The 24015-nt window shown below is 45.2% G+C and overlaps 1 protein-coding gene across 2 annotated transcripts in view; it reads left to right on the plus strand.

Moving 5' to 3' along the window:
- LOC122929483 (scavenger receptor cysteine-rich type 1 protein M130-like) overlaps window positions 1–24015 on the plus strand; it is a 35525-nt gene that overhangs the window by 11008 nt on the left and 502 nt on the right. The window contains exons 3-8 of one of the 2 annotated variants that reach the window (XM_044283079.1): window positions 7864–8008; window positions 8149–8259; window positions 9486–9613; window positions 20085–20260; window positions 23081–23346; window positions 23743–24015. The exon at window positions 23743–24015 is cut by the window's right edge and continues 502 nt beyond it. In XM_044283079.1, coding sequence (XP_044139014.1) covers window positions 7864–8008; window positions 8149–8259; window positions 9486–9613; window positions 20085–20260; window positions 23081–23346; window positions 23743–23993 — 1077 coding nt within the window. In that variant the 3' untranslated portion in view covers window positions 23994–24015. The remainder of the gene's footprint in view (window positions 1–7863; window positions 8009–8148; window positions 8260–9485; window positions 9614–20084; window positions 20261–23080; window positions 23347–23742) is intronic. The other variant, XM_044283080.1, reaches the window with a different exon arrangement.

The raw sequence follows: 24015 nt of genomic DNA on the forward strand, positions 1-24015 counted from the left end.
TATGCTCCATCATAGCAGCTTGTGATTTGTGAGGCTTGTGAGCTGGCGCATTGTCGTGAAGCAGCAACACACCTGCTGAGAACTTCCCACGGCGTTTCTCCTTGATTGCTTCACGTAATGTCTTCATTGTCCGGTAATTGTCGTCTTTCGTGGCATGAATTCTAGTATTAAAAAACCCCAAAAAAACTACAATCTTCCAAAATCAAGGCCTCCACTTTGCGGCAGATTTTGTCTGAAGATGCTTCAACAGGTCACCCTGAATGGGGGTCATCTTAAGTTGATTCCCTACCTCATTTAAACTGCTTGGCCCAAAACTTTACTTGCTAGTAGGAAGGTGCATCATCACAATATACAGCAATCACCCTTCCATGGATTTCTTTAGGCTCCTTTTCATCCAGTGTAAGGTGAACTGCTACTGTGGGTGTTGAATGTCCAAACATGTCTCAACCTGCACAGACAAGCTCAGCTCTCTAACAGTGGCAGAAGATGCTGGGGTAGATAACTTATTGAACACCCCTTGTAGGGTACTGCCACACGTTTAAGTTTCTGAATGCAGTTTTATAAGTCAAAATCAGGAGTGGATTGTTGAAGGACAGAAAGTATAAAAGATCCGACTTGTCCCCTGTTTTTAATTCATTCTTGCTTCAAAAACTGCACCATGAGGACTAAGATAAGATAAGATGCCTTTATTGTCACTGTACAATACAATGAAATGTTGTTTGGAGCAATCCTAGATGCCATGGACAGGGGAACAAGAACTGACATTTAAACTAAACAGTGCAGCCGTATCTAGTTTTATTGGCTCACTGTGATCGATCGCGGCCGCGCCTTGTTGTCATGCCCTAAGTACATGGACTTTGTGCAGCACTTGGTCAAGATAATTGCTAATCAATAGGACAACTTATGCGCGAAATAGAGAGGGAAGAAGCAGGGCCGCTCCTAATCCGATCCACTTGCATCATGCACAGACACCATATTGATTTTTACTGGGCACCGTGAGGACTTCATTTCCCTTACAGGTGCAGCAATGTACAGGTACAGCAGGTAGTATCAGTGACTCACAGGAGCCTGAGCAGGGAATCAACATGAAGCTCAAAGCAGAAGGTGAACAGTTGTCAGATCTGAACCAAACCATAGCTTAGAAATACATGGAGAGAAGTACCCAGCCCAGTGACTGCCACAGCAACGAGGCTTCTATGGGAGCTGACACCTGGACTGAAGCAGACGCTGCGCGGCCTACCACAAGCACACACGCAGTAATTGTGCTTTCCAAAAATAGGAAAGCATTGATTGTCCCCTGGGGAGTGCAGCTCTGGAGCCTAATGTTAGAGACTGTGTATTCAATAGAGTGTCAGCCTCCTGCTCATACACTGGTATTGATTGATCTATCATCTGCTTTGTGCGCACTTGCAGATAGGGGGATAATTGGGGACTCGTGCAATATTACTGCCTGCGTGTGAATGGTATAGTCATCATTTATGTACGTGACTTGTATTTGCTCTGCACTAGGAGCTAATCATCTGGGTACTCGCTCCGACCATTCATCTGGGCTAAAATCTTAAGTACTCACGGGCAGAAGTGGGAAGATAATCGGAAGCGAATACTACAAACAATATTAAAAATAATATTAGCTATACTAAGCATGTAAGGCCTTTTACACACTGATTTTTCAGCTCTCAAAAAACGTATCCGTGGAAAACGGATAACTTCTGAGTGTAATTCGTTTTCTTTTCACTTCCATCCATAGAAAGGGCTATTTCTCAAATACAAAAACAGAGAACTGGACATGCACATGATCAGTGATAAAAAAAACGGATCTGTGTAGAGCCCCATTGAATTGTATGGGTCAGTGAGCTATCTGTTGAAAAACGGAGACCACACTGAGGTCAAATACGGTTGTGTGCATGATGCTTTAACCCCCAGACCATAAGCGACATACATGGATGGCGGAACAAACATAACATTCGCACAAAAGCCCTACATGTACAGTGCTCTGATCGGAGGAACACAGGATCAGTACAGCAGGCCGCCTTCTGTATCCACTGGTATCACTGAAAACCCAGATGCTGGTGGGACTAAAATCTAAAAGTTAAAAACATAAAAAAAAATGTATTTTATAAAATGCAAAAATAACATTCATGTGTTAAAAAAGGGCCCCTTTCCCCTAATCAAATCATTTACAAGTGTAAAAAAGACAATAGGCATTTGCCACATCCATAACGACCGGCTCAATGTAAATGTCACATGATGTACCCTGGCAGATGAACAACGTAAAAGAAAAAACAGCTAAAAACTACCATAACAGTCATTTTTTGATCACCTGCCTCCCCCCAAATTCATGATATCAACAATCAAAAAGTCATATGTACCCTTAAACGAAAAAGTCACCTTATCCAACAAAAAAAGAGCTCTCACACAAGACTATGACTGCCAGAAAATCTCAACACGAAAGCATGATTTTTTTCAAAAATGCTTTTATTGTGTAAAACTGAAAAAAATAGACATACATGTACTAGATATCGCCGCATCAATAATGACCTATAAAAGTATAAAGTATAAATCTCTATAAAAGTATCACATGATCTACCCTGTCAGGTGATTAGCGTAAAAAAAAAAAAACGATTCCAGAGAACCCATTTTTTGGTCAATTTACCATGCAAAAAATATAATATCAAGTTGTTGAAACATCTTATGTACGCCAAAATCATACCAATGAAACATCACCTCATCCCACAAAAAACTGGCCTCAGTATTCAACTGTATCACTGTCATGAGGACAATAATACAGTTGAGTTCAGGAGGGCACCGTGGCCGTTGAGCATCAGATCATTATGGTACCTGGCCTGCGGCCATCAAGAGGGCTTGAGTGGCCCCCTGGGCATCGGCTCACTGGGAAATTTCCCATGTAGGGTCTATGGCCAATTCACCCCTGGTCTACATACAAAAGCATTGGCAGAAAAATAAAGCTAATTTGGGTCTCACGATAAAGGTGACACAAAAACATAATTTTTTAAATAATTTTAAATTTTTTTCAAAAATGCTTTGTATAGAAGTAGCAAAACTTAAAAAAAGCTATATAGACAAAAAATAAAGAAATATTGAAAAGATTGGAAAAAATGATAAGGTCCTCTAGGCATCAGTTGAAAATAAATCATGTAACATATTTATCTGGAGAGACCAAAATGAGATGAAATATGCATAAAATCACATAATAAATAAAAAAAATTAAATATTTATTCAGACTTGAAAATAACATACATTAAGGGTCCATTCACACGTCCGTTTTTTCTTTCCTGATCTGTTCCGTTTTTTGCGGAACAGATCAGGACCAGATCAGGACCCATTCATTTTCAATGGGTCCTGGAAAAAATCGGACAGCACAATGTGTGCTGTCCGTTTCCGTTGTTCCGTTCCGCATGTCCGTTTAAATATAAAACATGTCCTATTATGTTCCTGAAAAATCGGATCCTGGTACAATGCAAAGTCAATGGTTCCGCAAAAAACGGAAGACATTCGGATGTCATTCCGTATGTCTTCCGTTTTTTGCAGAATCCGTTCCTGGAAACACATAGCAAATATTTTTTTATTTATTTTTTTTATTTTTATTTTTTTCAAAGAAATCCAAACAACTTTATTTGATTATTGAAATGTATACATGTTCCCGTTTTTTGCAGATCCGCAAAAACGGATGACATACGGATGACATACGGAAACATTTTCAGGAACAACGGATCCGCAAAAAACGGACCGAAATTCGGATTATAGAAAAATACTGACGTGTGAATGTAGCCTAAATAGAATAAAGCAAAACTCCAGTCCAGACTTGTGCAATATAAAACATGCAAACAGCTGTCGGCCTAGCGGCTAAAATGATAATAATAGTGGATCCAACATAAAACAGCCAAAGTGAATGAATCTACAATCCTCCTGGTAATGTCAGTCACCAAATATAATCTCTCTGGGGGTGGATCTTGGCTCCCCACCAAACCTCCTGCATCGGACTGAAGCAGGAGTACAGCTATCCTGGGTGTAATATATAACATTACAATACATGGCATAACATTTCATAACATATCAGTTGCAGATACCCGCTGCTGTGGGATACTGTATAAGTCTCAGATGGCACATGATGGGTGCTGAAATGCCATCATTTGCTAATTTCCATTTTGCATTGTTCATTAATTTCTGCAAAACTTCTGTGGCATCAAAATGCTTACTCCACCCCATATCTTGGGGGGTGCAGTTTCCAAAATGGGGTCATTTCTCAGGGGTCCCATTTATTATTTTATCCCAAAGCCTCTACAGTTGGCATATTTGTGGAAAAATTGCAATTTTCACTGTGCGTTCATTTTTGCAAAACACCCGTGGGATATTTCTTTTCACTTATTACCACTATATAATTTTTAATCTCGTGTCCCAATCTTAAAAAATTCTATGAAGCGCCTTTGGGGTCAGGCCACTCTCTACACCCCAGGTGAATTCCTTGAACGGTTTAGATTCCAAAATGGGATAACTTTTTAGGGTTTTACACAGTACTGGTACCTCAGGGGCTCTGCAAATGTGACATGGCATCCGAGAACCATTCAAGCAAAATCTTCCCTCCAAAAGCCAAATAGTACTCCTTCCCTTCTGAGCCCTGCAGGGTGCACATACAGCAGTTTACGACCACATATTGAGAGTTGCCGTGTTCAAGAGAAAGCAGGTAACCAATTTTAATTTAGGTTACTTTTTCTCCTCTTACCCGTTGTCAAAATGAAAAACATGGGACTAAAGCAACATGTTATTGGAAAAAAATTAATTTTTTCATTTTCATAGCCAAGTGTTCCTAAATTCTGTGAAATGCCTGTGCGATCCAAACATTCTGTACACCCCTTGATAAATTCCTTGAGGGGTGCAGTTTCTAAAATTGGATTTTTTTCGGGTTTCCACTGTAGGGGTACCATAGGGGTCTCTTCAAATGCGACATGGAGCCCAAACACTTTGTTACTTTTTGTGAAAATGAGACTAAAGCAACATTAAATTTTGATTTTCACAGCCAATTGCCTCTAAATTCTATTAAATGCCTGTGGGGTCAAAACGCTTAAAATCCTTGAGCGGTGTAGCTTACAAAATGGAATAATTTTTAGGGGGTGTCCATTGTAGCGGCACCTTAGGTTTTCTTCAAAAGAGACATGGTGCAGAAAACCATTCCACCAAAATCTGCCCCCCCAAAAGTCATCAGTTTATCACCACATATGGGGTGTTGCCATATTCAGGTATTCTGTGAGGGGTACCCCTTGTAAAAATGGAAAAAAAAAAATTGGGACTAAAGTGACATTTTATTGAAAGAAATTTTTATTGGAAGAAATTTTTTTCATTTTCACAGTCAAGTGTCTCTTTTTTCAACTTTATTTTTTATTGAATATTTTTTAAATATATAATTAGTGTTCTACATTCCAATGTCTTAATATACAAGTAGGTTCTATAGAAATCACATAGAAGCATCTATATATGAGAATGTAGAGTATAACTGTAGGCAACACACAATAATGTCGTATACAGCATTTAAAAGAAAAATGAAAGAAAAAACAAGGAACATAACAATAATAGCAAAAAGATTAAGACATCTAAGGGCCCTTTCACACCTGTGTTATTGTCTTCCGGCATAGAGTTCCGTCGTCGGGGCTCTATGCCGGAAGAATCCTGATCAGTTTTATCCTAATGCATTCTGAATGGAGAGAAATCCGTTCAGGATGCATCAGGATGTCTTCAGTTCCGGACCGGAACGTTTTTTGGCCGGAGAAAATACCGCAGCATGCTGCGCTTTTTGCTCCGGCCAAAAATCCTGAACACTTGCCGCAAGGCCGGATCCGGAATTACTGCCCATTGAAAGGCATTGATCCGGATCCGGCCTTAAGCTAAACGTCGTTTCGGCACATTGCCGGATCCGACGTTTAGCTTTTTCTGAATGGTTACCATGGCTGCCGGGACGCTAAAGTCCTGGCAGCCATGGTAAAGTGTAGCGGGGAGCGGGGGAGCAGCATACTTACCGTCCGTGCGGCTCCCGGGGCGCTCCAGAGTGACGTCAGGGCGCTCCAGGCGCATGGATGACGTGATCGCATGGCACGTCATCCATGCGCATGGGGCGCTCTGACGTCATTCTGGAGCGCCCGGGAGCCGCACGAACTGTAAGTATACCGCTCCTACTATGGCAACCAGGACTTTAATAGCGTCCTGGCTGCCATAGTAACACTGAAAGCATTTTGAAGACGGATCCGTCTTCAAATGCTTTCAGTACACTTGCGTTTTTCCGGATCCGGCGTGTAATTCCGGCAAGTGGAGTACATGCCGGATCCGGACAACGCAAGTGTGAAAGAGGCCTAAAACAATTCTCTCCTATGCTTTATAAGTGCAGTTCACCATGGTGAAGATCCCAATGAGAAAACCTAGTCATATCACCATGTAATCTAAAGAACGAATATCCTGAATGCGATAGTAATAATCTGCCTTAGGGCTCATTCACATGACCGTATGAATGAGTCTGCATCCCGGACCCATTAATTTCAATGGGGCAGAAAAAGAAGCGGACAGCACAGGAAGGAAACGTTCCTTCCCGACAATCTGCTGCTCGCTGGTGGAGGAGACTGGTGCATTTACATGCAGCGATCTCCTCCAGAGTATGGGGAGGAATGATCGCTAATGCCATCGCTCTTCCCCATACTGTCTCGTTGTCTCCTGGCAGCAGATCCTGTTTACACAGCACCATCTGCTGTCGGGGAATGAGGATTTTTGTGTTCGCACAAACGATCCAATTACCCGATGAACAAGTGCTTCGCTTTTTCATCGGGTAATCAGCGGTACACCGCCAGATCATCGCTAACAAGCGCTACTATGATCTATGTAATTCTCGCCCAGTGTAATGCTGGCCTCAATTGTACCAGGGTCAGTGGATCAGATTCACAACCTTTACACCTCTCTTAGGGCTCACGTACGCGGCTGTAGCCGTTTTTGTGGTCTGCATATGCATATCCGCAAAACAAGGATACCAGCTATATGCGTTCTGCATTTTGCTGAACGGAACGAAGTGAAAGGGTCCGCATCCGAGATGCTAAATTTCGGATCAGCCAACAAACACAAGACCGTGCATGAGCCCTTATTGTGGATGTGATCACGGGTGCAGGCCATGTTACAGTTTCAGGACAGTTAGGATTCACAGGAGGTGACAACCGTTACAGCCCTGCGACAAACCTGCAACTAAGCGCAGGTAGATACATTCACATTTTGCTGTGATTTACCACTTTGCGATTTTCTGAAACCCCAGTAAAACGTGGCAAAGCCAATCCGGGTCAGGTAAAGTGCAGCTCTCGGTGGCTCGCCTTGTCTGAGCTTTCTATTGGAGTCCTGCATCCAAGTGTCCATCACCAGGACAGATGTTGATCCATTAAGCAGTGAAGGTTCGAAGGTTCCCTTTCAGTGACTGCAAGCAGAGATCTTGAAAGCTGAGAGAAATTAATACACTGTTATATATTACTATATTAGAAAAGGGCAGAATGTGTCGTGAGGCATTTGTTGAAACAGGAAAATGTCTTTCAGATCCATCTTGCACATAATGACCTATGGAGACTGCACAAAGTAATGGCTCATATGGCGTTCATGGGATGAAAATATCTTTAAACCATCAGCATAGTAGATATGAGTTAAAGGGGTCTTCCGAGATTTTTTTGCTGGTGACCTATGCTCGGGGTATGTCATAAGTATCTGATCGGTGGGGATCCTGCCGATCGTGGTCTCAGGTGTCAGACCCCCACCAATCAGATACTGATGACCCATCAGTAAAAAAAACCCAAAAACAACAACTTTTAACCGTGGTGTATTTGTGTGCAGGTGTGTGACAGTCAGTGGAGTCCGGAGTCCCCTCTCGCCCATGTTGTGTGCAAGGAATCAGGATGTGGAGCTCCAAATTCTACATGGACCTTGCAGTCTTCTCCAGAGGACACCTATGGAGCTGTCCAAGGCTTACAATGTAAAGGTCTGTATGGACCACAATGACATCTTCCGGCCCTTATTCCATATGTACTCCACTAGTCAGGACGCTGTTCACACTGAGCACATTGCCAGGTCTTGTCACTTGCGTTTGTATGCTTAGTCTGTATTTTTCTATGGACGCAGGAAATGAGTCTAGTGTGAACGAATGTCAGAGCAGCGGAGAAGCGATGCAGGAGTGTGATCCCCGGAGCATTGCTGCGGTGTCCTGTCACCAGAGCGTCAGCGACCATACAGGTAACACTACCAGTATTCATGTCTAGGCCAGGGGAGCACAACCTGCCACCTGGGGACACACTACTTAGGGCTCATGCACACAAATGTATTTTCTTTCTGTGTCCGTTCCATTTATTTTTTTTGCGGACCATATGCGGAACCATTCATTTCAATGGGTCCGCAAAAAAATATGAAGTTACTCCGTGTGCATTCCGTTTCCGTATGTCAGTTTCGCAAAAAATAAATAAAACATGTCCTAATATTGTCTGCATTACGGACAAGGATAGGACTGTTCTATTAGGGGCCAGCTGTTGCGTTCCGCAAAATACAGAATGCACATGGGCGTCATCTGTATTTTTTGCGAATCCATTTTTTTGCGGACAGTAAAATACATACGGTCGTGTGCATGAGCCCTTGGATTGTGAGCCCCCATTCATTTCAATAGGTCCTCAAAAAATGCAGGACAACACTCCGTGTGCTGTCCGCATCTGTATGTCCATTCCATGGCCCCGCTAAAAGTATAACATACGTCCTACTCTTGTCCATTTTGCGGACAAGAGTAGGCATTATTACAATGGACGTCCTAATTTTTTTTTGCGGATCTGTATTTTGCGGGCCTCAAAATACACATGCATGTCATCTGTATTTTTTGCGGATCTGTGTGATGTCTGTGTTGCATACATTTTTTTGCGGATCCATTGCAACAATGCCTATACTTGACCGCAGGACAGACAAGAATAGGACATGTTTTATCTTTTTTGCAGGGCTGCAGAATGGCCATACGGATGCGGACAGCACACGGTGTGCTGTACGCATTTTTTGCGGACATGTTGAAATGAATGGGTCCACATCCTATCAGCACAAAATGCGGATCAGATGCAGAGCAAAAATACAGTAGTGTGAATGGGGCCTAAATAAGAGTAACTTCACACGTGGCAGATCTGTTGCTGAAATCTCTGTCTCTGCTCATTACATCTAAATGAGGTTTGCAGAAAACCATGTGCTTGCTGTGAGTTCTCCTTGAAGTCGCTGTATTCTTATACAGTATATTTTAGTATCCGGTATGTTTAATCCGTTACTAGTGTGAGTAAACATAATGAGATATGGATATAGTTCATGTATAAACCATGGTGGCCAGATGCTTCTAGATTTAGCTGAGCTGCAATTGGCGTTTGGTGTCTCCTACGTAATAGGAGGATTGACGGAGATCTTGGTGACTAATGTCCTTCTCTATTCTTTTCACCCAGTAGCATGGAGACTGTCCAGGGGCCGCACGTCTTGTGATGGGCATGTAGAAGTATTTACAGGTGACCAATGGAGTCCTATATGTTTCAACACCGTTGAGAAAACTGAGGCTTCTCTCCTGTGTCAGCAGGTAAAACTGAAACGGGGGACACTTTGTGTTTCCAGATCATTTCTATGTATTTTAAGGGGGTTCTCCAGCATTTTTAAGTGATGGCCTATTGCAGGCATCCTCAAACTGCGGCCCTCCAGCTGTTGCAAAACTACAACTCCCAGCATGCCCGAACAGCCTACAGGTATCAGCCTACAGCAGGGCATTGTGGGAGTTGTAGTTTTGCAACAGCTGGAGGGCCGCAGTTTGAGGATGCCTGACCTATTGCTTTGTCAACATTGTAGTGGATAGCGGTCGTCACTGCGGCACTGCTTTCATTGTCAGACCCCTGCAGATCAGCTACTGATGGCCTATCCTGATAGGTCATCACTTAAAAATTGGTGGGCAACACCTTTAATATCAATTTAAACCTGCAGAGTTATGTAGTGATATGAGGTGGATGTATTATTTTATAACTAGGTAGGTCCATCATTCAGGAGTCTAGGAAAGCTGGAAGGCAACATCTGTAGGACCTGCTATGGTGGCCAAGGTAACATCTGCAGGACCTGCTATGGTGGCCAAATTAGTTATGGTCCAGCTGTGTAACAAGTTAACATAAAAGGGAAAACCCAAGGACATTTATTAACCATTTTATGCCACTATTGTATAAAAATGTCTCCAGTTTTGACGCCCTCCAATAATTTGCGACTTTTCACTTGTCTTGGCACTCTGCAAAAGAAGCAAGAAAAGTGGGCAGTGTTTATTGGGAGTGGATGTGGCCTCCCCCAGCCTGACAGATTTTCTATTAGTTATGCAAGAAACTGGAGTAAATTACAATTCACTTCTACATCATCTCGTAGCTGGTGTAAATGTGAACATGGACTACCTGGAAATCTCCTCTGGCTCACTCTCCACATCCAACCCTCTCACAGAAGAAGTCTCCAGGATGAACTAAAATCTTCAACCTTTCTCTCTCTACTCTCACCTCATTCGCTATCTCTCCGCTCTCTTCTCAATCCATTACAATCTGGTTTTCGCACCCTTCATTCTACATGCTGCCCTCACCGAAGTGACAAATGACCTCCTGGTGACTATTGTCTACTAATTCTCTTTTGATTTCTCTGCAGCATTTGACACTGTAGACCACCATCTCCTCCTCACCATGCTCCAATCAATGGGCCTAAGGCTAGAGGTACACGGCGACATCTGTTGCGCAATTTCTTGTTGCAGAAAAGATGCACAAGTATTTTTTATAATGATAGTCAACTGGGACACAAGAGTCGCAAAAAACCATCCAAGTTGGATTTCTGTGCAACTGTCGCATCGCAGTTGCAGCATGTCGCAGTGCTACACCATTGACTATCATTGCAAAAAAATGTTGCGTGACACGTGTTGCCGTGTAGCCCTAGCCTGAAGGACACCGCCCTCTCTTGGTTTTCATCCTATGTCCTCTCTCAGTGTATCATTTGATGGCTCTACCTCCCCTTCTCGCTCTCTTGTTGTTGGGGTTCCTCAGGGTTCAGTCCTAGGTCCTCTCCTCTTTTCTCTCTACACAGCCACCATCGGACAACCTATCAGCAGATTTGGTTTTTTTAGTACCATCTCTATGCTGATTTCACCCAACTCTACACCTCATCCCCTGAAATCACCCCTTCTAGCGACTCTGTCCTCTGTCTCCAACATCATATCCTCTCTCGATCTGATGATCGATATGATGCTCATAGTAATGTGCTTCAGCAGATGCCCATGCGGTGAACCAAGCCCTCCTCACTGCCGCTGGCCGGGTACATAATGATCTGATGACCCTCTGCCCTGCTGTTCACCCTCATAGGCCAGTATATGAGGCAGTGTACAAATGGAGCAGGGGCTCAGACTGGAAGAGTCCTGGGACCTGCATTGGAGATGGCGGCTTGGAATTTGATTCTTCTTTCCTTGGCTATTTGGGGAGCATACTACTGGGGGTACTATCGGACTACAGAATGTGGAAGCTATTGATGGCCACCACAGAAGAATAACATCTGAAATGGCATTTTATACTGCTTCGGTATTTGCTCTGCTGGGATGGTATTTTGAGCTGCAATTTGGTATTGCTGACCCAGTCTACTTGTTTTGACCCCACCTACTTGTGATGGCCCCGTCTACTTGTGTCAATTTGCATCCACCCACAACATAGGTCACTTTAAGGCTTAGTTCACACGAACGTGTGTGATCTATGGCCGTATTGCGGCCCGCAAATCGCGGGCCGCTATACACGGCCACAGTTCCGTGTGCATTCCGCATCACGGATGCGGACCCATTCACTTCAATGGGTCCGCAAATCCGGAATCGCAGAACGGCCGCACGGGACGGGACCCCTCGGAAGCACTACGGAGTGCTTCCGTGGGGTTACGTCCTGTACCTCCGTTCCGCAAAAAGATAGAACATGTCCTATCTTTTAGCAGAACGGGCAGATCGCGGACCCATTAAAGTGAATGGGTCCGCGATCCGATGCGGCTGACCTACGGCCGGCGATCGTGCATTGCGGCCCGCAAATAGCGAGCACGGGTCACACACACACACGTTCATGTGAACTCGGCCTAACTGTTTTTCCAGGGCCTGTCCGTCCCTTATGAGGGACTGTGTGCAGCACTATGAGAAGTGTTGGCAGTCAGACACCACACCATTGTCCCTTGACCATTAGCTCAGGGCTTGACAAATTTCCTTGGAATCTGGGAGCCAGCTAAAAAAGTTAGGAGCCGTTTTCAGTTTTTTTTTACCTTATAAAGCCTTATTTTCAGCGACAAAAATAACACCTCTTAAATTAACATATAAAGAAGTCTAGAACCAAACAACATATACAGCGGCAGTGTACAGAACCACACACACATATACAGCGGCAGTGTACAGAACCGCACACACATATACAGCGGCAGTGTACAGAATCGCACACACATATACAGCGGCAGTGTACAGAATCGCACACACATATACAGCGGCAGTGTACAGAATCGCACACACATATACAGCGGCAGTGTACAGAACCACACACACATATACAGCAGTAGTGTACAGAACCACACACACATATACAGCGGCAGTGTACAGAACCACACACACATATACAGCGGCAGTGTACAGAACCACACACACATATACAGCAGTAGTGTACAGAACCACACACACATATACAGTGGCAGTGTACAGAATCGCACACACATATACAGCGGCAGTGTACAGAATCGCACACACATATACAGCGGCAGTGTACAGAACCACACACACATATACAGCAGTAGTGTACAGAACCACACACACATATACAGCGGCAGTGTACAGAACCGCACACACATATACAGCGGCAGTGTACAGAATCGCACACACATATACAGCGGCAGTGTACAGAATCGCACACACATATACAGCGGCAGTGTACAGAACCACACACACATATACAGCGGCAGTGTACAGAACCGCTCACACATATACAGCGACAGTGTACAGAACCGCACACACATATACAGCGGCAGTGTACAGAACCGCACACACATATACAGCGGCAGTGTACAGAATCGCACACACATATACAGCGGCAGTGTACAGAATCGCACACACATATACAGCGGCAGTGTACAGAATCGCACACACATATACAGCGGCAGTGTACAGAACCGCACACACATATACAGCGGCAGTGTACAGAACCGCACACACATATACAGCAGCAGTGTACAGAACCACACACACATATACAGCGGCAGTGTACAGAACCGCTCACACATATACAGCGACAGTGTACAGAACCGCACACACATATACAGCGGCAGTGTACAGACCCGCACACACATATACAGCGGCAGTGTACAGAACCACACACATATATACAGCGGCAGTGTACAGAACCACACACACATATACAGCAGTAGTGTACAGAATCGCGCACACATATACAGCGGCAGTGTACAGAATCGCACACACATATACAGCGGCAGTGTACAGAACCGCTCACACATATACAGCGACAGTGTACAGAACCGCACACACATATACAGCGGCAGTGTACAGAACCGCTCACACATATACAGCGACAGTGTACAGAACCACACACACATATACAGCGGCAGTGTACAGAACCACACACACATATACAGCAGTAGTGTACAGAATCGCGCACACATATACAGTGGCAGTGTACAGAATTGCACACACATATACAGCGGCAGTGTACAGAATCGCACACACATATACAGTGGCAGTGTACAGAATCGCACACACATATACAGTGGCAGTGTACAGAACCACACACACATATACAGCAGTAGTGTACAGAATCGCGCACACATATACAGCGGCAGTGTACAGAACCACACACACATATACAGCGGCAGTGTACAGAACCACACACACATATACAGCGGCAGTGTACAGAACCGCACACACATATACAGCGGCAGTGTACAGAACCACACACACATATACAGCAGTAGTGTACAGAATCGCGCACACATATACAGCGGCAGTGTACAGAACCACACACACATATACAGCGGCAGTGTACAGAACCACACACACATATACAGCGGCAGTGTACAGAACCGCACACACATATACAGCGGCAGTGTACAGAATCGCACACACATATACAGCAGCAGTGTACAGAACCACACACACATATATACAGCGGCAGTGTACAGAATCACACACACATATACAGCAGCAGTGTACAGAACCACACACACATATACAGCGGCAGTGTACAGAATCGCACACACATATACAGTGGCAGTGTACAGAATCGCACACGCATATACAGCGGCAGTGTACAGAACCACACACACATATACAGCGGCAGTGTACAGAACCACACACACATATACAGTGGCAGTGTACAGAACCACACACACATATACAGCGGCAGTGTACAGCACCGCTCACACATATACAGCGACAGTGTACAGAACCGCACACACATATACAGCGGCAGTGTACAGAACCGCACACACATATACAGCAGCAGTGTACAGAACCACACACACATATACAGCGGCAGTGTACAGAACCGCTCACACATATACAGCGACAGTGTACAGAACCGCACACACATATACAGCGGCAGTGTACAGAGCCGCACACACATATACAGCGGCAGTGTACAGAACCACACACATATATACAGCGGCAGTGTACAGAACCACACACACATATACAGCAGTAGTGTACAGAATCGCGCACACATATACAGCGGCAGTGTACAGAATCGCACACACATATACAGCGGCAGTGTACAGAACCGCTCACACATATACAGCGACAGTGTACAGAACCGCACACACATATACAGCGGCAGTGTACAGAACCGCTCACACATATACAGCGACAGTGTACAGAACCACACACACATATACAGCGGCAGTGTACAGAACCACACACACATATACAGCAGTAGTGTACAGAATCGCGCACACATATACAGTGGCAGTGTACAGAATTGCACACACATATACAGCGGCAGTGTACAGAATCGCACACACATATACAGTGGCAGTGTACAGAATCGCACACACATATACAGTGGCAGTGTACAGAACCACACACACATATACAGCAGTAGTGTACAGAATCGCGCACACATATACAGCGGCAGTGTACAGAACCACACACACATATACAGCGGCAGTGTACAGAACCACACACACATATACAGCGGCAGTGTACAGAACCGCACACACATATACAGCGGCAGTGTACAGAACCACACACACATATACAGCAGTAGTGTACAGAATCGCGCACACATATACAGCGGCAGTGTACAGAACCACACACACATATACAGCGGCAGTGTACAGAACCACACACACATATACAGCGGCAGTGTACAGAACCGCACACACATATACAGCGGCAGTGTACAGAATCGCACACACATATACAGCAGCAGTGTACAGAACCACACACACATATATACAGCGGCAGTGTACAGAATCACACACACATATACAGCAGCAGTGTAAAGAACCACACACACATATACAGCGGCAGTGTACAGAATCGCACACACATATACAGTGGCAGTGTACAGAATCGCACACGCATATACAGCGGCAGTGTACAGAACCACACACACATATACAGCGGCAGTGTACAGAACCACACACACATATACAGTGGCAGTGTACAGAATCGCACACACATATACAGTGGCAGTGTACAGAATCGCACACACATATACAGCGGCAGTGTACAGAACCGCACACACATATACAGCGGCAGTGTACAGAATCACACACATATACACAGCGGCAGTGTACAGAACCGCACACACATATACAGCGACAGTGTACAGAATCGCGCACACATATACAGCGGCAGTGTACAGAACCACACACACATATACAGCGGCAGTGTACAGAACCACACACACATATACAGTGGCAGTGTACAGAATTGCACACACATATACAGTGGCAGTGTACAGAATCGCGCACACTTATACAGCGGCAGTGTACAGAACCGCACACACATATACAGTGGCAGTGTACAGAACCGCACACACATATACAGCAGTAGTGTACAGAATCACACACACATATACAGCGGCAGTGTACAGAACCGCACACACATATACAGTGGCAGTGTACAGAGTAGAGTTGTACCAAATTTTTTATTCGATTTCGATACCATAAAAAAGTATTGCGATACTCGATACCATTCGATACCACGCGAAAAAATAAACAAAAAAAGCCACGTGATTCCGCTTTTTTTTTTTTTTTTCTGTTCCGGCGTTCACCGCATAGTTTTTTTTTTATATTTTAATAGTTTCGACGTTTCTGACGTGGCAATATGTGATATGTTTGTTTATTTATTGTTTATATATTTTATATGTGAAATTGGGAAAGAGGGTGCCTTATACTTAATATTTTTTTTTTTTTACTTTTTTTTTATTTTTTTTTTTTACACTTTTTATTTAATAACTATTTTCCCCCTTAAGGGCCAGAACCTGGGATCTTTTAATCCCTTGTCCTATTCACCGTAATAGATCTCTATCAGGGTGAATAGGACCTTACACTGTCCCCGCTGCCCTGGGCTTTGTGCACACAGCAGCAGGGAGCAGACTATGGCAGCCAGGGCTTCAGTAGCATCCTGGCTGCCATGGTAACTGATCGGAGCCCCAGGATTACACTGCTGGGGCTCCGATCAGAAGCTGCCACCAATGAAGAGAAGCGGAGGGGACCCTGTGGCCACTGCCACCAATGAGAAGCGGAGGCGACCCTGTGGCCACTGCCACCTATGATTTTAAAGGGGTATCCTCAACACGCCGTTTAATACTTACCTGCTCCCGGCGCGCTGTCAACTTCCTGGTTTTGGCACTCGGCAGGGGGCAGGCTTCATCTTGAGTGATGTCTTCTCCCGGCCGGGCCGCGCGCTGTACTGAACGCTCACGCCGAGTCCGCACATGCGCCCTGGTGACTTCTTCCTGGCCAGTATACTATACTGGCCAGGAAGAAATCACCATAGCTCATGCGTGGCCTCGGCGTGCGCAGTCAGTAGAGCGCGCGGCCCGGCCGGGAGAAGAAAATAAGTAGTCTGCGCGGCCACCGCGATTCCTGAGAAGAGCGGTGGCCGTAACCAGGGGAGACGGAACACAACAGTCAGGTAAGTATAGGTTTATTTTTTTCTAAGTGGAGGGAATTTGTTAATTAAATATATTTAGAAAAATGATCACTGTTAAATCATTAACAGATTTAACAGTGATCATTAAGATGATAATACCCCTTTAATACTGGGGGGTTGAGAGAGGCCGGCGCACTGTGCCACCAATGATTTTAACCCCTCAGGTGATTGCCGGACCTGAGGGGTTAACTGCCGCTGATCGCAGCTCAATGTCAGAGGCAGGGTGCCAGCTATGTGATTCTGCTGCCGGCACCTCCCTTCTGTATTATGTGTTAAAGACGACCTTATATGGGTCCAGACTTTAAGTATTAGGCTACACAGAGCGGCGCCCAGAGATGTCCCAACACTTACTATTATTCCTGGGCGCCGCTCCGTTCGCCCGCCGTGCACCATTACTGTCTCCTGCTCCATACGCTAATTACTATCGGAGCAATGGGGAGGAGAAATCAGCTTCTCTTCTGGGCATTCCTTCTCCCTGCTCTGCGCTGCGATTGGACAACGCTACAGCCAGGGAGAAGGAACGCCCACTAGAGAAGCTGGAGTCTCCTCCCCATTGCATATACCCGTAACAACCCCTAGTACAGAGTCGCACACACATCCGCAGGGTCAGTCGCCCTGGGGCACATGATGCGGGCGCACTGCGTCCTACCTACCTCCTCCGCTCCCCCTGATGCCACCCTGTCCACCCCACTCTCCGCCCGCGGGTCACACCGCCTGGCCTGAGCCATGAGCAGCATCCACTGAGCGGGCGGGGCGGATCCAGGTAACTCCTTCCCTGCCAGACTGTCCGAGAAGTCTACATAGAGGCGGTGCCCCGGATTACTGGGGGGCAGAATTGTGAGGGCAAATACCCAGACGCCAGGACAAAATTCCTGATCGCCATGGTGACCTGGGATTTGTCGAGTCCTGCATTAGCTGATCATAAAGTGTCCCTCTATTTGAGCCCACAGCAATCAGTTGTAATTTGCAGATGTTCCATTTCCCTGTACCGCCACTACAGGGAAAATGAAGCCGAATACCAATTCAAATCAGCAGGTCTGTATAATGCAGGACAGTACAGGTCCTCCAGAGAAAAAGGCACTCTTTATGAGGACAGGACAGGTCCTCCAGAGCAAGAGGTGCCCTTTATGAAGACAGGACAGGTCCTCCAGAACAATATGCGCTCTTTATGAGGACAGGACAGGTCCTCCAGAACAAGAGGCTCTCTTTATGAGGACATGATAGGTCCTCCAGAGCAAGAGGCACTCTTTAGGAGGACAGGACAGGTGCTCCAGAGCAAGAGGCACTATTTATGAGGACAGGACAGATTCTCCAGAGCAAGAGGCACTCTTTATGAGGACAGGACAGGTCCTCCAGAGCAAGAGGTGCTCTTTATGAGGACAGGACAGGTCCTCCAGAGCAAGAGTGCGGTATGCCAGACCTTGCAGGGGAATTATGTGTGAGGTCACGGTGTGAGTAATAGGTGGGCCGAGGTAAATACAGTTCTGGTTACTCACGGTTATGTCGTCCCTGGGCAGGCTCGCATAAGTGAAAAGGAGAACGGCACAAGGATTCTCTGGGGCACACTCTGGTGTAAGGGACACTGGCTAGATGTTGGTTTGAGGTGCCCTTGGTGGTCTGTATTAATGTGCCAGTGGCAATGTCCATTGTAATCTTGACGCCAGTACCTTTTGTATGGAGGTACAACTATTTACTGTTGTATTAATAGAGGAACTGAGTCTGAGGCAAGCGGGGTGAAACTCAAAGTTGAACTTTACTGAAGATGACTTTTGGTAACAGTCCATCCAAAGCATTTACCAGTCTTAATACAGAGATAAACCTGCTGCTAGTCCTCTGCTGACAGGTGTAAGATGTCCCTCCCTAATTATCAGATAAGGAGATGGTAGCCTTACTGTTAGAAGAGCACAGGAATGGTCCTGGTTTTCCTTATTCAGGCTTGTGAAGTAGCCAAAGACTGAGGTATCCTTCACAGTAGCTGTCCAAAGGTCCTAAAAAGATGTGTCCGATAACCCTTTTGGGGTCTCCTTACAATAGTAGTAATCAGAATAGCTCAAGTACTTCAGTTCTGAGCTGAGATATAGCTGAGGGATGTAGATAACAGGATGCATACACTGCTAGTCTGTGCTCAACTGTCACAGGGAGTTATCAGGAAGTCAACTGCCACTGGAGCTAGTTCTGAAACCTGATCTGGCCTAGACTGAACTGGCTAGGCCTGAGCTGGACTATATATATGGGAGGTGTTATCTCCACCTAGTGGTGAGCTGAGTGTAAATGCATGCTAATACACCTGTTAGCAGGGATGATTCATACGGACATATAGCAGCTTAACAACAGGCTATATAAAAGGCATTATAAGTACAATACAACAACTTTGCAGTACCCACGAGGGTAGTGGGACGCTGCAAGAGGCACTCTTTATGAGGACAGGACAGATTCTCCAGAGCAAGAGGCACTCTTTATGAGGACAGGACAGTCTCCAGAGCAAGAGGCACTCTTTATGAGGACAGGACAGGTCCTCCAGAGCAAGAGGTGCTCTTTATGAGGACAGGACTGGTCCTCCAGAGCAAGAGGCACTCTTTATAAGGACAGGACAGATTCCCCAGAGCAAGAGGCACTCTTTATGAGGACAGGATAGGTCCTTCAAAGCTATAGACACTTTTCATAGCCGCTCTCATTTCTGGCCAACAGATGAGGATCCTGAACCAAAATGGGTTTTGTAAACTGGACATGGTGGAACTACTTTACAGTGTCAGTGAATACATTGCCCGTAGAGCTCTGAGGAATATGATGGGGAGGGTTAAATATACTGTACATTATATGATTTCATTCCCTTGCCTCATGCCATGCTCTCCTCTGCTCATAGATGGGCTGTACGCCACAGTCTCCTATTTTCTCACCACTTACCAAGGTCAAGTTGTCTGTGGAGCCCGTGACCTTACAGTGTCTGGAGAACAACAGCTCACTCTGGGATTGTGACAACTATGTGGTGCAGACATGTTCATCTGGCCTGACAACTTACCTGCAGTGTAACCGCTCACGGTAAGTCATTTCTATCATCTGCAATGCATTTTCACATAATTTTGGAATATGTGTGGAGGCTCAGTAGGAATGGAAAGTTTAGAGGCAATAGTTTACTCCTTTGCCCGGTTGCTGTTGATTACTGAGTTAAGCACCAAGGTAAGCCTTGAAGCCTGCAGTAACTCTACTTTGATGTCCTCTCTACCATCTATGCACCATCTGAAGGCCTCATTTATGAAATCACAGAAAAAACAAAGATAACTTGGTCCATATATAATGCTTGCATCTATTTTGTTAGTGCATTATTATCTTTTTTTCTGTGATTTTTTTCATGAATGTGGCCAGGGACATCCGCATATTTATTTATCATACCGTGCAGGATGCTTTTATCTTAGTTTTTTTTAGTGATTTTTTTGTTTATTATGTAGTATATGCTTGAGGGAGTGGCCCTCTCAAGTGTGAATGCACTCCTATTTTATCTTGGGAGCAGCATTCCTGTGCACTTTTGCACTTCCTATCAAACAGACTGCCTTGATTTTGTGGTACATATAGGTGTGCGCGCTCCTCCTCTCATCGGTTGCTTGATGCACATGGAGGTGACTAGGAGCAGCACACCATGTGCGGAGTCTGCGCTCCTGAACATAGAAGCCCAACAGCTTAGGTAGGTTTAGCGTAGGACCCGCCTGACCTGAGACCACCTTGGCGCTGGGTAGGTGGGCACAGATATGTTTTGATCCAAAAATATATTGGCTAAGGCTGAGTTCACACCGGCGAGATTTCCGCGCGGGTGCAATGCGGGAGGTGAACGCATTGCACCCGCACTGAATCCGGACTCATTAATTTCTATGGGGCTGTGCACATGAGCTGTGATTTTTACGCATCACTTATGCATTGCGTGAAAATCGCAGCATGCTCTATATTGTGGGTTTATCACGCAACGCAGGCCCCATAGAAGTGAATGGGGCTGAGTGAAAATTGCAAGCATCCGCAAGCAAGAACAGATGCGGTGCGATTTTCACGCACGGTTGCTAGAAGATGATCAGGATGGAGACCCGATCATTATTATTTTCCCTTATAACATGGTTATAAGGGAAAATAATAGCATTCTTAATACAGAATGCATAGTACAATAGCGCTGGAGGGGTTAAAAAAATATATATAATAATTTAACTCACCTTAATCCACTTGCTCGCGCAGCCGGCATCTCTTCTGTCTTCTTCTTTGCTGTGTACAGGAAAAGGACCTGTGGTGATGTCACTCCGGTCATCACATGGTCCATCACATGATCTTTTACCATGGCAATGGATCATGTGATGGACCATGTGATGACCGGAGTGACGTCACCACAGGTCCTTTTCCTGTACACAGCACAGAAGAAGACATTAGAGATGCCGACTGCGCGAGCAAGTGGATTAAGGTGAGTTAAATTATTATATATATTTTTTTAACCCCTCCAGCGCTATTGTACTATGCATTCTGTATTTAAGAATGCTATTATTTTCCCTTATAACCATGTTATAAGGGAAAATAATACAATCTACACAACCCCGATCCCAAACCCGAACATCTGTGAAGAAGTTCGGGTTTGGGTACCAAACATGCCGACTTTTCTCACGCGCATGCAAAGCGCATTACAATGTTTTGCACTCGCGCGGAAAAATCGTGCATGTTCCCGCAACGCACCCGCACCTTTTCCCGCAACGCCCGTGTGAACCCAGCCTAAGAGACTCTGATTTTATTACATCAGAGTGAGGGCTTACTCCATATATAATGCTTTCATCTATTTTGTTAGTGCATTATTATCTTTTTTTCTTAGATTTTCCTGTTTTATGAAAACTGTCTAACATGAAAATGGTCGCAAAGCAACCAATCACAGTTCAAAGGGGTTTTCCAGTACTTAGATATGAATGACCTATCTTCAGGATAGGTCATTATTATCAGATCTGTGGGGATCCAACACAACCCACACCCCCATTGATAAGCTGTTTTCGCAGCCACCCTTGCCGGAAACTATATAGTGAATAGAAGCCTCCGTCCATTGTGTAGTTTCTTGCCGCAGTGTACTGCAGCACATACCCTGTTCACGCACAAGGCCCTTGCCCGGCCGTGCTCGTATTGGAGACGGCAAACAGTGGGTCCACAATATATGGGCAGCAGCTGCATGAACACCGTATCACGGATGCAGTTTTATTCACTTGAATGGGTCCGCAATCCGGGAGATTCGGTAAGGTAGGTACGGAGGCACGGATCGGAAGCCCACGGAAGCACTATGGATCTGCAGCACTGCCCAGCTCTTAAGCTGGTACAGCCACTACACAAAGGACTGAATCTTGTGCCACCGTTTAGTTATTGGCGCCAGTGCTGCCCAAAACAACTGATTGTTGGGGTGCGGGATGTCAGACCCCCACAATCTGATGTTGATGACCTATCAGTATCTAGGTATGGGAAAACCCATTCAGTTGGACCACAGCATCTAACCAAAAACGAATGACCTGAAACAAAAATGGCGTCCAGAAGCTTTATAAATATGGTATATGTTTGTACACAATTTTGAACCCAATATTTACTCATTGTGCCCCACTGTATTTGCTAGAATATTAAAGGGGTTATCCAGCCAATGGACAGGGTTAGAGCAGTATGTAATAAAAATAATTGATACTGTCCTCTCCAATCCCCTGCCACTCCCATTCCAGTGCCTGATGGTTTCGGCTTCTTGGTCCCATTTGACAAGCAACAAAATTATCGCTCAGCTGACCATTGGCTGGGATGGGACACCACCGGGGGATGATCATGACATTAGTGGATGTACTTTCTTACTCTAGTATCTCTGTGTGTCCCCAGGATGAAGGAGTCGTGGCTTGTCTGGTTCACCATATGTATCGCTGTCATAATGATCCTGATTTTCTGCTGGGTTCGGGTATTCAAGTCCTGGAAGATTTGTACTCAGTGTCTGCACAAAAACATGCATTACATTTTCTGTAGAAGATCCCGCCCCAACCATGAGACTCATACAAGGAGGAACAATCATCACAGGGAACCCCCCAATCTCTACGTCCAGGAAACCAACAGTCCCCCATCTTCTCCAGGAGTCCTCCAGGATCCAAGTGGTAAGTTCTGCTTGTCAAGTTGATACAAGAAGAAGTGTCCCCCTCCACCACACAGTTAGACAGTTTTTTATTGTACTTTCTGTATCAATTCCTAACAGTTTTCAAGCTCTCTGCTAACTTTTATTGAAAGGGGTCCTTCGTTGTTTATTAACACACCTACCATTTGCTCATAAAGAGATGACTCTGGTCTAGAACGTCCTGATTGGCGAGGGGGGGGGGGGGGTAATCAATTAACATGTGCTGACAGTAGTAACTGAATAAGATTTTTTAACCTTTTTATGGGTTGTGTGGTTTTGAAATACCTTTGCAAAATGATGAGCTCAGTATGGTTTTGCTTTCTTATCCTGGTCCCTTCTATGTTTTTACACGCATTTTTATGTCTTCTTGTGGTACCAGAAGTGAATGCTTTGCTGGCTCCCCTTGGTTTCCGTCTGAATAACACCATCACGCCTCCACCCAGCTACATGCACGCCCTGCGCGTCCTGTCCCGGCCTCTGGAGAACACACAGACTCCGCCCCCAAGCTACCTCGAAGCACTGAAGGTCCTGTCCCGTCCAATCCTGGTTCATGTTAATGCTACAGATTGTCCTGACGAGAAGGAGGATTTGGACGTTCTTACTCCTAAAGAGAAGGAAGAGGGATCTTAATGTCAGCGACAAAATAGGGATT

Source organism: Bufo gargarizans, chromosome 2 (genome assembly GCF_014858855.1).
Source record: "Bufo gargarizans isolate SCDJY-AF-19 chromosome 2, ASM1485885v1, whole genome shotgun sequence".
Classification (NCBI taxonomy): Eukaryota; Metazoa; Chordata; class Amphibia; order Anura; family Bufonidae; genus Bufo; species Bufo gargarizans.